This window comes from Sinohyriopsis cumingii, chromosome 8, assembly GCF_028554795.1.
Source record: "Sinohyriopsis cumingii isolate HCF-2022 chromosome 8, ASM2855479v2, whole genome shotgun sequence".
Lineage (NCBI taxonomy): Eukaryota > Metazoa > Mollusca > Bivalvia > Unionida > Unionidae > Sinohyriopsis > Sinohyriopsis cumingii.
Window position 1 is genome coordinate 58852688 of NC_142968.1, and position 15029 is coordinate 58867716.

Sequence of the window (15029 nt, forward strand, 5' to 3'; positions counted from 1 at the left end):
GGTAACACTACATGCCCCTTCAACATACATGTACAGTACATGTGGAAGGACAATAGTAATACTACATGCCCCTTCAACATACATGTACAGTACATGTGGAAGGACAATAGTAATACTACATGCCCCTTCAACATACATGTACAGTACATGTGGAAGGACAATAGTAATACTACATGCCCCTTCAACATACATGTACAGTACATGTGGAAGGACAATAGTAATACTACATGCCCCTTCAACATACACATACAGTACATGTGGAAGGACAATAGTAATACTACATGCCCCTTCAACATACACATACAGTACATGTGGAAGGACAATAGTAATATTACATGCCCCTTCAACATACATGTACATGTACAGTACATGTGGAAGGACAATAGTAATACTACATGCCCCTTCAACATACATGTACAGTACATGTGGAAGGACAATAGTAATACTACATGCCCCTTCAACAAACATGTACAATACATGTGGAAGAACAATAGTAACACTACATGCCCCTTCAACATATACATACAGTACATGCGGAAGGACACTGGTAACACTACATGCCCCTTCAGCATACACATACAGTACATGTGGAAGGACACTGGTAACACTACATGCCCCTTCAACATACATGTACAGTACACGTGGAAGGACAATAGTAACACATGCCCCTTCAAAATTTATGGTGGGGTATAAAAAGGAAGGAGAGTGGAACTCATTCGTAAGTATAGATTATGACATAATCTAATGTGTCAGTGTTATTGTGAACACCTGATGATCCAGCTTAAAAGAGGACAGATGTATTGAATAAAATATAAACAAGAAATGATCAATTATTCTAGGTTTAAGATTCAGGTGTCAGTGAAGATTACATTCTCATTAATAATATCAAATTCACTGTTAAGAGTATTTATTTGTATATAATCAACATGTTCCCTTTTTTTCATGAGAGAGGAACACAACATGTTGTTTGCTCTTGCAGATTTCTCTCCATACATGCCATTATTTTTTTTTGTAATATACACAACTCATGTTATCCCATTAACTCCCTGGGCACATCTTTGGCTTGACTGTTCTTGACAGGCAATAAAATATGTTCTTGTCATAACAAGAACATTGTGTATGAATATCCTTTTAAAGCTAAGAATTCACAGCACCTCTGAAGGAGGAGTGGATGAGAACAAAGATGGTGGAACATGTTTAGTGTAACACACCATATGTGTTGTTCTAAGATTAACTCTATTTTCACATCCAAGATCACTTCAAAACATGTATTTGACATATGACAGGAAATCCTAAAACAACTTGCTCAAAAGATCTGGAGATCTATGTAACCTTGACCTTTAATATTAAGATTTCCAAATCAAGCGATAAATTGCATTCTGTTCATTACTGCATCAAACTGAAAGCAATGCTACATATGAAAAGTATGACTCAATTTATTACTACTCAACTCTATACAGGTGCCAGTAACCTTGATCTCTGACCTTGTTTGAACCCTCAAAATTAAAACCCTTGAATAAGGTGTAATGCTTGTGACATATTAAAAGCTAGGGAGATGGAAATAAAATAGATGGCCTGACATACTGATGAAACAATGTTGCAATATCAATACACATTAAAGCAAAAGAAATCATAAGCAGGTGTTATTGTTTTATTTTAATGTTCTCTATTTTATTCAATATTAGTTTACTCTATGACATGTTTAATATTAAATGTAAGTCAGTAGGCTGAGGTGCAATTGACAATAAACATGAATATAACATGAAAATAACTGGGATAAATATTTCCTGAACAATATGTACTGAACATTGCAAGAATAAATGATTTCTAATAATATTACAGAACAATAAGATCATTAGAAACAACCAGGGTGTGGACTTGTATAAAATTAATAAATAATTATACATTAATATACTATTTACACATTCACGATGTGTTATCCCTGGCCTAACAAATTTACATCTGAAATTGTTGACTTATACTAAACTTATACATTATCTGACTAATGTACTATTTCATTTTCATCTGACTGATGTACTATTTCATCTTCACCTGAACTGATGTATTATTTCCTTTTTATCTAAATGATTCCATTTTCATCTCACTGATGTACTACTATTCAACTGTATTCAAGTCATCAGCAGATTACAGACTTCTTTACTGTGGTTCTAAGTCATCTCATTAAAGAGAAAAAATGTAACATTTTCACCAAAACACTACATGATATTCAAGAGAAAAGACTTTTCATGGCTTCTGGACTAAAAGAAAAGTAAACGGAATATGGATCACCATGGTTCATTGTCTCCATCAACATTGACAAAGCCATCATGGCACAACATCACATAACATCATCCATGGTTCATTTTATGTTAACCATTATAAAACAGTTTTCTCTTTGACAGAAAATACAATGTCTTATGTTCAAGATTGTTTGTACATGCAATGATTTAAATTGCAAAATTCTCAGAACAACAAAACCCACAAGCATTTGCACACAGCTCTCAACTACAGTTTAAACCCATATAATAAAGGTAAGATGAAAGAAATGAATGTATTTTATGTGTATCACTCATTCATAATGAAGCATTATTAGCCCAATGCTTTTCCAATAATTACCCCCCCCCCCATTCAAATGAGTGTACTGATATTGCACAACTCCTACTTCTCTATTTGAGACCGAGACCTCAAACACTGAGTTATGATTTAAGTTGGTCTGCAAGTGTGAGCAACAGCTGGGGAATATGAACCCATCCCCTGAATGCAGAGCTTTATGGCTTGGGTATATATGCATATATGTGTAAGTATGGGGTAGGCAGTAATAGTACAGAAAAGTGTGTAGATAATCCTGCTTTGCTGCAGATTTAGAGAAAATACATAAAACTGAAACAACCCCAATCCATCTTTACATACAACACTCAAAACTATTCAAGTTTTCTTGACCCAAACAAGCTGGGTCTAAAAAGATATTGTCTTGTGCAAATATTCTTTATACAGTAAAACTTCCATGCACTAGCCTTGGTACAAACTGTCACCCTGAAAAATGGCCCTTAAATAAACAGTCCCTCCTGCAAACTGGCCCCAGTGTAAAATGTCTTCCTGAAAACTGGAATACATGTAAACAGTCTTTCATGCAAACTGATCACATACTTCTTTTCCAAAAATGTCTTGTAAATATTACTTAAACCTCTCTTTGCTGGACAAAATGTTTGGTCCCAAAAATGTCCAGTTTGGAAAGTTCCACTCCATTTGAAATACAGAAATAATTCTGTAGTAATATTTTGAAAAACATAACTAGCTTAATTAATACAACCTAAAATCATGCTGAATGAAAGGAACAATTTCCTTCAATAACATTTTCTTCCTTAAACAGACAGCTTTTAAAAAGGAGGCCCAGGTAGGCCTGGCATTGTTCACCTGACATTAGCCTATTAGCCCAATGTAGTAGCAACTGGACAAGAAATCTAGGTCAGTATGATGTTTCCTGTTGAACTGTCTTCCAATTCTGTTGAATGCATATGTTATATAAACAACTGTTTCAAGGTTCATCTACTGTTTGTATCTTCATCCATATCTGACAGTACATCAACACAACTTATCCAACATCTACAGATCCCCATGTCAGATACCTTTGTGTTACAGTTGGTCAAATTATGTTAAGCGGTTTATTTTAAATAAGGTTGTGTATTTATAATGCTGGAACAGCACCATTTGTATATTCTGAAAGGCATTCATGTGTTCAAGCAATAGGTAGATATTTCAGCAAAGTTTGTTAAGTGGTTTTAGAAGTTATTAAAGGGTTTTCTAATTTTAGTAACAGCATGCATACCTGTTGCATGATTGGTATCATCTGTATGAATTTATAAACCCTTGCCAAAATACTGTCTGTAAAATTTGGTCAAGTTAATTTTAGTGGTTTCTGAGAGTATGATATTTAATGGATGGTCCACTTTTTCCATTTTTTTTATACTAGCCATATTTGATAGTGAATTAGCATCATTTGTATAAATTTAAAAACCTATCTGCTGATCAGTTTCTGAGAAAAAAATAGTAATTACAGCCATTTTTGATCGTAGATTCATTCTGTACAATAGTGAAAGCACTCTGTGCCAGGATACTCCCTATTACAGTCTGACCAAAGTTGGTTGAGTGCTTCTTGTGAAGAGCCATGACCCAGGGGAAGCTACTCACAAGCTTTCTGACACAACCACATGAATATAAAAAGTAAATTATCATGAATATAGATCATAAGTGCAACATATAATAAAACAAGGTGATAAAAGAACAAAACTAAGCATCCATGAAATGAATGTTAAACACGGGATCTATAATCACATGATCTATAATCACATGATCTATAACCAAATGACAAATAACATCATTTTCAATAAGTTTACTTTGTAGTATTCATTTTTCTGTTTCATTAAAGCATTATTATTGATTTGTTGTTGTTGTTGTTGTAGGGTTTAATGCCATTTTGCAGCACACGATAGGCTATACATGGCGGCCAGTATTAATGGGGGAGGAAGAACCCGGGAAATCCCCAGAAAGAACCACCGACCCTCGAGAAGCAACTGGCAAGCTTTCTCACATACCCACATTGGCTGAATCCGAGACTCAAACCCACGCAAACTGAGGTGAGATGGCAATGATCCGTAACAGAGAGCGCTTTAGACCACTCGGCCACTCGGGGCCCCCATTATTATTGATAAATGAAAGTTACATGACAATAAAAAAACAGGAGGTTCTCTTTGGCAAGTGAAACTAATTCCAAAGAAAATGTGACAACTGGCAACCTGTCTTTAGAAAAACAATGTGACAACTGGCAATATGGCTTTAGAAATCAGCATACTGTTATACTGCTACTAATATGTGTTTATTATGCCACAAAATATGGTCACTTTTATACCTAATCTTGATGATAACCTAAGCAAGAATCATGGGGAAAAAATGACATATTTGCTAAAAATAGCATACTTTACAAAAGGTATCTCTATAAATAGGATCACTGTTCTCCAGCAATTACTCTTTTAAGACCTCAATAAAACTTCAGGCAACTTCTTAAAACACAGAATTATGTCACAGTGACCTAATTTACTTAATTTACATAGCCAGTCAAGCATAAATAATCTTAGAAAATTTAAGAATTTCTCACAATGAATATAAATGATGTTAAATAAACATGTATTTGATAAACCAAACTTGAAAATTACTGGTTCATAAAAAGATTTAATGAAGTGATAAATTTACATGCCCTCTGTAATAAATCATCTTAGAAATGTATCAAGTAAATAAGCTAATGATAATATATTCAACAAAATTTCTACTTCAATCTAACTTATTTTACAACTCTAATTTTTCTCTGTATAATTATTCAAAAATGTCACCAATCAAAAGAAAGAATCACTGTATATACAAAGTCGAGTCCAACTGCAAACTGCAGAGATTTAGATCTGCTGTCACATAATGTGCTGGCAGATGAAAGACTATTGAGTTTGTTAAAAGGAACCAATATAACAAATAGCATAGACCCTGATCTGCTGGCACAGATCAAGGTCTCTGTTGTATGAGGTTTGACTCAACTTATAAGACAGTGCATTTTCAAGCTTAAGGAAATAACTTAATTCAATAGTTTGTAAGTACTATGAGTATAATAAAATATTACAACTGAGGGCAATGACTTATATTAAATGGTGGAAGTGTAATAAACATTATAACTAATGTCAAATAACCTATATTTTAGCTGCATAATAAAATATTAGAACTGATGGCAAATGGTCTTTATTTAAGTGTTTGGGTGTAATAAGATGTTACAACTGATGACAAATGACCTATATTTAAGTGGTGCAAGTGTAATAAAATGTTAGAACTTATGACAAATGACCTATATTTAAGTGTCTGAGTGTAATAAGATATTACAACTAATGACAAATTAAATATATTTAAGCACAGAGTGTAAATAAGATATTACAACTGATGACAAATGACCTGTATTTAAGTGTCTGATTGTAATAAGATGTTACAACTGATGGCAAATGACCTGTATTTAAGTGTCTGAGTGTAATAAGATGTTACAAATGATGACAAATGACCTGTATTTAAGTGTCTGAGTGTAATAAGATGTTACAACTGATGGCAAATGACCTGTATTTAAGTGTCTGAGTGTAATAAGATATTACAAATGATGACAAATGACCTGTATTTAAGTGTCTGAGTGTAATAAGATATTACAAATGATGACAAATGACCTGTATTTAAGTGTCTGAGTGTAATAAGATATTACAAATGATGACAAATGACCTGTATTTAAGTGTCTGAGTGTAATAAGATATTACAAATGATGACAAATGACCATTATTATGCAAAGATTAGATCTTTCATGTGAAAGATGAATATAAATTCATAAAACTTTGTATGATTGTCAAATAAAAAAATATTATGAACTCTGACAAAATGGACAGTATAAAAATTAAAGGACTTCTCAATTAAAAGATAGAGACAAAGGTCAGTAATAATTTTTTGTATCTCATATTATCTCAACTCAAAATTTGATTTCAGATAACTCTGAACATCAATATTCAAATTAAGCAGAAGTCTACACATTTTTGTTTATGATCTTTTCAGATTTAAACAGGTTCCTTGTCTAAAGTTAAACTTTATTTATTGAAATATCCTAATCAGACTTTATGGAAATATAAATTTCATACATAGTTTTCAAATGCTGTATTTTTAGTCGTAGTTTCCTCATGTAACTGACATTGATTTGTGAGAATTTAACAAAGGAACTAAAAGAATTAACTTTACTCTGAACACACAAAAAGGAAAAGAATAAAAAGGAATTAACAGTACCCTGGTAAAATGTCTGTTAAAATTATGCCTATCATTTTAAATATTGAATTTATACAAATTTTCTTTTCTTTATTAGCATGCTTTTTTTCTTCTTTTAACAAGTTTCCTTAACTGTTTAAAACTTGGCTGGTAATTCATGTGTAATATTATTCAAATGAAAACAGTGTATAATGGCACATAATGAATCTATTCAAAATATAGAAGTGTCAACCAAAATGATGCTCTGCATCAACCTGATGATTCAAAGCTCAACTGTGATGTATGGTAAACAGCTTATGCATGGTCATTTTGGGGTAGGTTTGTCCATGATACTTAGACATTTTTGATATCATGTATCGATATTTTCTACATATAACTGTGTAACATGAGACATTAATGTTAATCTGTACGTATACACTGAAATAAAAACTATCTAACCTCTAATTGATGAGGACAGTGTGACCTTCATATCTGACCTTTAGACCTAGAGTCATGGTACTCAACTGAATGTGTATATATAGTTAAGCCCATGAATAAATATAAAACATGAACAGGTTAGACAGACAAATGACTATATCATAATTACACAGAAAGAACTTTTGCAACAAATGACACATGCAGTTCATCAATGGCGATTCAAAAATTGTATTATGGAAAATTTCTGACAATAACATACAACTTCCTTATACAGGAGAACCCTGGAAAGAACCACTGACCCACAAGAAGCTACTGGCATGCTTTCTCACATATGCACATTGGCCAAACCCCGAGACTCAAACCCACGCAGACAGAGGTGGGATGGCAATGATCCATAATCAGGGCCCCCAATTGTTAATAAAACAATGGATAACACACAATGGACAAATGGCAATACCATAAGCTCACTTAGATTTATGGTCAGGTGAACCATATACCTGCCATCTGGATGAATTCTACAAATGTTGCATTCATTTAATGTGATGTATATTATGACTGCTGGCTGTGCCACTGCTCTTTATTTCTGGTCAATAAACCCACCATGTAATATATTTAATTCAAAGAACCAGTCTACCTATAATACATTTTGAAGATTTACAATGCACTGAAATAAGTGTAAACCCTTTACAAGTGCATATTAGTTTCAAAAGACGTTATAATTACAAAAAAGGCATGAGGTATTCAAAGTGGACATAAAAATGACTCAAATGAAAAACAAACGCATAAGATACAAAATCTTCCTGTGGATCTTGAAAATAAAAATTCCTGTTAAAAACATCTCATATATGAAACAGTCAGAAGTTCATTTAAAATTTTCAACACAGTACTTCTCATACAGATTCATATATAAATATGCTGAAAGGAAACGTGTAACGTGTCTACTTAAAACACTTTCCACCCCTCCAAGATTTTCACCTCCCCCATTAGTCTTAGGTGAGATGGATGAAATACACTGGGTAGGTAAATTTAAGTTTTCAAAATTGGGATAACAGGAAAATGAGTATTTAAAAATATGGAGATAATTCATTTAGCTTGGAACTAACTCATTTTCTCAATCTTAAACTCTGAAACCACCAAGGATATATACAGAATAATGTGAAACACATTATATATTAATTGGTACAATTTTCTACATTAACAAATGCCCATTACTTTCATTTAATTGCAAATAAAGGTAAATGTAATGGAAAGCTGAACTGTAATATACTCAATATTCCTCAAAATGAATATAGTGTACATTTAACTGTACCAATAAAAACATCTAAACAAAATAAAACTGACAATTAAATATAAAAATTAAAAAAATTAATACTAAATGAAACAAAGAAATGTGCCAATACAAACATCTCATACACAGTTAAACAGACAGTCAAATGAAGAAAAGAAAACTCATTCAACTGTGTTCCACTTGCATTGAATCTGAATATATTACTGGTACAACTGTTTGTCCAATGGGAAAACACCAATTCCTATCATGCACTATCTGACAATTACAGTAAAAATGAAATGTAGAATTTAACAACAAATTCTTTTTTCAAGAAATTAAGATGGTCTCTTAACCCGGTTTGTTGCATGTAACATTTTCTTCATGTTCTTTTATGACTCAGATATTCATATCTTTACAATGAAACAATTTTCAGAACATTAACATTTTACATTTTGTGTATGACTCTTCTCCAAACATGGTATAAAAAGACTAGTTTTAAGCTGACCAGGTAAATGCAATACTTGATGTCAATGCAGGCAAAGAAATGTTAACTAATGATAGATTGTTCTTAATCAATACACAGCTGAAATACAACAATGGTGTATAAATATACTATTAGCTCACATAAAAAAATGACTGGTAAAAAGCTACAGCATATTAAAAGTGGAAGGTGCTCAAAATTTAGATGTACACACTGTACCTTCTTTGTCAAAGAAAATCCCTGATAATATGATATACGTGATATTTTACTTTAAACCAATTTATGATAGTGATTCTAAACTTAAATCGGAATGTCCTATACTAATTAAAACTAATAAAGTTCTTAAAATATTTTCAGTTCAGCTTGATCTTTGAGTTTATGCATGTAATAAAGAAAGGATCTGACAGTAATAATACAAAGAAATCTAACTTCTATAACACCAAATCTTCACAGTCCATTTATCCTACTGCCACTTTTTGAAAGAAACAGCCCAAAACTATCATTCTTTACTAACTGTTCAATGACATCATCAATCACACACACACATACACACACACACACACACACACAACTATATTTCCTTTATTATTTTAGTGATTCTATTTAAATTTTGTACAAAATTAGTTTTTCAGTCTGTGGTTTGAGAGTTGATGCAAATTATCTCCCTCTGGTGCAAAGAGTACAACTGTCCAAATTATCTCCCTTTGGCATAAAGAAGACAACTGTCCATGCACGTGAGAGAAGTGAAGCTTCTCACTTTGCGCTTTGCTCAGTGTAAAGTCTATTTGCTATTTGGTTTATATTATAAAGCAAAGGAGTCAGAAACAACATCTAACTTATAATATCCTTTCCTATAACAAATATTTTAAAAAAAATAATATTTCATGCATCAGGTGAAACTTCCAAAAGAAAATTGAAATAATTTTTTAATGAGTATAAGAATGAAAATGAGCAAAAGTAATCATTTTTTAATGAGTGAGATTATAAAGGAAAGCGAGAAAAATCAGGTTTCATCAACTCTATAAAATGTTAATGATTCAGCTGTGTTACCAATTGGAGCTGAAGATGTGCTATTTAACAACAGTGATGTTACAAAAATAATTCAAAACATTGTTATATTATGCATCAGTTACAAGTTAGTGGTATTGTAAGTTTTGTGTATCCCCTTCATTGAAGTGGTCATGTTGGAACTTTATTTTACAAGACCTGTTGTTTGAGGTATCAAACATAGTTGCACTAGTCAAGGATGCTGCATACTGCTAAAGATTCATTCACAAAAATGAGTGTTAATATTATGACAGGAAAGGACTGCAAATAATCTAGATTAAAAAAAGGGAATTACAACAGGCATGTGAGAGTCAACCTCATAAAATCATAGTGAAATTGTTAGTGTATTCCTGTCTACCAAATTGTTGGTGTATTTCTGTCTACCAAATTGTTGGTGTATTCCTGTCAACCAAATTGTTGGTGTATTCCTGTCCACCAAATTGTTGGTGTATTTCTGTCTACCAAATTGTTGGTGTATTCCTGTCAACCAAATTGTTGGTGTATTCCTGTCTACCAAATTGTTGGTGTATTCCTGTCTACCAAATTGTTAGTGTATTCCTGTCTACCAAATTGTTGGTGTATTCCTGTCTACCAAATTGTTAGTGTATTCCTGTCTACCAAATTGTTAGTGTATTCCTGTCTACCAAATTGTTAGTGTATTCTTGTCTACCAAATTGTTAGTGTATTCCTGTCTACCAAATTGTTGGTGTATTCCTGTCTACCAAATTGCTCATGTATTCCTATCACCATAATTTTGGTGTATTTCTGTCACCTTATTGTTGGTGTATTCCTGTCTACCAAAGTGTTGGTTTATTCCTGAAACCTTATAGTGTGGGTATATTCCTCTCTACCAAACTGCTGTTGTATTCCTGTCTACCAAGTGTTGGTGTATTCCTGTCACCATACTGTTGTTGTATTCCTGTCACCTTATTGTTAGTGTATTCCTGTCTACCTTACTGTTGGTGTATTCCTGTCTACCAAATTATTGGTGTATTCCTTCTACCAAATTGCTGGTGTATTCCTGGCCATCAAATTTTGGGTGTATTCCTGTCCACCAAATTGTTGGTAATCCCCTCAACTATACTGTTGGTCTAATGTGTATTTTATATTCATTTTTGAAGCAGCAGTTGAAGAATGAAAGAGTAGGAGGCCTTCAGTGAATTATGACATGGTACTAAATTTATGAGAAATGTTAACTAAAACAGAGAATGGAAAGAAAGTGACAGTTACATACCAGTTAAATTTAACAATGTCAGAGCAAGTATCTGCCAGGTATATATATATATATATAAATAGAGAAAGTTACACCAAAGTGCCTGAAAATGGAAATGAATGCAAAACTAATCACACAGACCAATGTGCCTGAAGATGTAAATAATTACAAAATTTAATCACACAAACCAAAGTGCCTGAAAATGGAAATGAATGCAAAATCTAATCACAGTCTAAGTGCCTGAAAATGGAAGTGAATGCAGACCTTAATAACACAAACAAAAGTGCTTGAAAATGGAAATGAATGCAGAATTTAATCACACCAACCAAAAGATAAGAGTAACAGTACATGCTTCTACAACATTTACACCTACCATCAATCCAATGCAAGATGGCCTGGACTTGCATGAAAAGCCCATGCTCAAAACCTTAATCCAAAATCTTAATGAAAGTATTTTTAAGAGGTGACAACTGTTTTACCTGTCACTAACAATGGCTCAAGAACAATTTGCCATTTCTAGCAATAAGCTTTTATTATTCTGGAAAGTCTAATATGTTTCCATTCTATCAAAACACCATGCTCATGCTGAGTAACTTGAAAACAAATTTTAAGCCAATTATTCTGCATCAACTTAAAAAATGTGCTGTGCAATCTACTACTTAATCTGGAATTATGACGAACAAAAGACAAGACTCAATTTGGCTCAAACATGAATCTATAATATTCCAGACACATTCCAAAGGATTCCTACTGCTACAATTTGTGTAAAATAAGGACTGTTGGATTCCATCTTCGAACCTGAGTTGGTGATCTAAAAACGAGTTGGTTATCAGATACATGAATGTATATAACACTGCCAACAATAATTAAGTGCAATCACCTTGCATCCTCTGGGACATAAGGTTATATTTAGAATGAACAGCTTTGTGTGCCATTGATACATCATAAGTACCTGCATGTTTATTACATACAAGCAAATGAAAACTTTTACCAAACTTTAACACATATTTTCTTTAACTGTAACCTTGACCCCAAGGTCAAAGTTTCAAGCAAGCAGGTTGCAAAAGACATTTTGAGGTCCAAAATTGGTGGAAACAAAACATGAATTATCTGTGAGTACTGTTACTGCAAGACGGGATTCACAAAATCCTTGACACAGTATTAATACTGGCAGTAATGTATATCATAGAAATACATTAAAACTTCTCTTGGAAAAAAACATTTCCTGAACACTTGTCTAACCTAAGCCTTTCTCCTAAATGGCATATAATAAATGATACACATATGATACAACTTTTCCTAGGCAAAATAGTTAAAAGTAAAGTAGGAAGTAAATAGATGCTTTCAAGGAACTCTGAACTCCTGTATTTTGTGGGTATCAATTTTTTGAGTTTGGTATAAAATAACATTTTCATTAGTACTGATTTGTCAACTCAGGAAGGGGTTCATTGGGTCATTAAATTTGTGCATTTGGAAAGGGGTTTGTTGTGTCATTAAATTTGTGGACTTGGGAAGAGGTTCATTAGGTCATTCAATTCATGGATTTGGGAAGGGGTTCACTGGGTCATTCAATTTGCGGATTTGGGAAGGGATTCATTGGGTAATTAAATTTGTGGATTTGGAAAGGGGTTGTTGGGTCATTAAATTAGTGGATTTGGGGAGGAGTTCACTGAGTCATTAAATTTGTATATTCATGAAAGGTTTCATTGGGTCATTAAAATCATGGATTTGGGAAGGGGTTTATTGGTTCATCAAAATCATGGATTTGGAAAGAGGTTCATTGGGTCATTAATTTGTGGATTTGGGAAGAGGTTCATTGGGTAATTAAATTTGAGGATTTGGGAAGTGGTTCAATGGGTCATTAAAAACATGGATTTTGGGAAAAGGTTCATTGGGTCATTAAATTTGTGGATTTGGGAAGGGGTTCATTGGGTCTGTATATTATTGGTTTATGGCAACCATGAAATCTACAAGACTTGGTCTTCCATGAAAACTGGTACCCCATGAATAATGATACTCCATCATTAATGGTACCTAATGAAAGTGGTTCTCCATGAATACTAGTACCCTTGAAAATTGGTACATACTGAAAAATAGTGAAATTACTGCAACCACCCTGGGGTTGATGAAGTGATAAAAGAAAATTCCTTGAGGAATCCCACTTCCATTCTTCTTCAAACAAATTGTAATGATTGTTCCTATTCATTAACTCCTAGCATCTTATAATGCTGAATTAAGGACAGATTAGCTGGTAATTATTAGGAAACTGACAGTGGTAGTTCAAGAAAAGAGAAACAAAGTCCATAAAGTACAAATATAATATAATGTAATTTAAAGTCTAAATGCTCTGATGTGATATATGCACATAAAAAAAATTTATAATACAAGATGGGCTATGATACAAACTGAAAAATGATGTAGTCTCTAAGATAGTTCAATGTTAGGATGGAATGCCAATTCTGGCCATGTCTTCACAGAACTTCAGTTGCCAAATCCTGCCAGCATACAGATCAAACTTTTCCTTCCCCATCAGCTTCATCAACTTGGGCTGAAAAACAAGTATGTGACTGGTTGAGCTTGTTTTGAGACAATTGCATCCTTCTTTGAGAAAATGTCTTACAAAGTAGCAACTGCATTAGCAATTGCTAAATTAACAAATACTGTTAAATCAGAAATATTTGATGGGATATTGTTTGGAAGTATGTGGATAAGTTTGCAGATATCAAAATATTTACCTCCTGCAATGTTAATTTACTTTTAATTGGCACAATATAGACAGGACTGTGCTAGCATGTTAAACCATACATACAGGTCCATAAACCTTTTTTGCTGATTTAATTTTTTGGATATTCATGGCCCACCAAAAAAAACAGAACACATTATCCACTAATATTTCTCATTGAACAGTATTTGATACTGAACATTATACAGATATTGTATACATACTTTTAAAAAAATTGCTAAATAGAAGGTTGACAATATAATTTTTCCTGGTAAAAACAGCTGAAAATGCATTGGTCAACTTAAAAAATCTATTATTTGGTGTAAAATGAAGGAGATAAAATACCAATGAATTTTTTTAATAGAAAATTCAGTTTTCTATCTGTGGTTCAAATTTCTGCTCTGTATCTCAATGGGTATACCTAGGCAACATTCCAGTCACTCTATTGGAGCACAAATAGAAAACTGAATTTTCTAAAACTCCAACAGTGCTTAATATTGTTGGTTCACTAGGTCAGTGCATTAACATGCATGGTATGTCATTATTTTGAAATCAGGCCATGACTGGGTTTCTTACTATTATAAAAAATTTGCTACCATTTAAAAAATGTGCTCACTGTAAGACTTGTGACTTTGCTGCAGCCAGCATCCTTCCACACTCCACCTTGTCAAAAACTGTATAAATAACAAAATTGTACCCATGGACTTTTAACTAACATCCCTAAAAAGCTGTTATTTATTGTATTACCTGTAAAAATAAATTACTCATACCAATGTGTATCATTAAAGACACAGTATATTTCAAAGGCTATTGCTTGTGATTATATATATATTATATATATATATATATATATATATATATATATATATATATATATATATATATATATATATAACACCAAACTAGTGACCACCCCAGTACTACTTTAATGTTAGAAAATCTAAAGAACAGTTTTTTCCCCCAGAATTCCCTTGGATGCTTTAAATGGATTTTTTTTACCCTACAGATGTGACAATCACAGTCACACAATTTATCATGGATGTTGAACCCCTTAAAT

The 15029-nt window shown here is 32.8% G+C and overlaps 1 protein-coding gene across 2 annotated transcripts in view; it reads right to left on the reverse strand.

Moving 5' to 3' along the window:
- Nucleotides 1-1637: 1637 nt before the first annotated feature.
- The window catches only part of LOC149793619 (uncharacterized), a 68363-nt gene continuing 54971 nt past the window's right edge, over nt 1638-15029 (reverse strand). For both annotated transcript variants that reach the window (XM_089967587.1, XM_089967585.1), the window contains one exon: nt 1638-13798. In XM_089967587.1, coding sequence (XP_089823713.1) covers nt 13691-13798 — 108 coding nt within the window. In that variant the 3' untranslated portion in view covers nt 1638-13690. The remainder of the gene's footprint in view (nt 13799-15029) is intronic.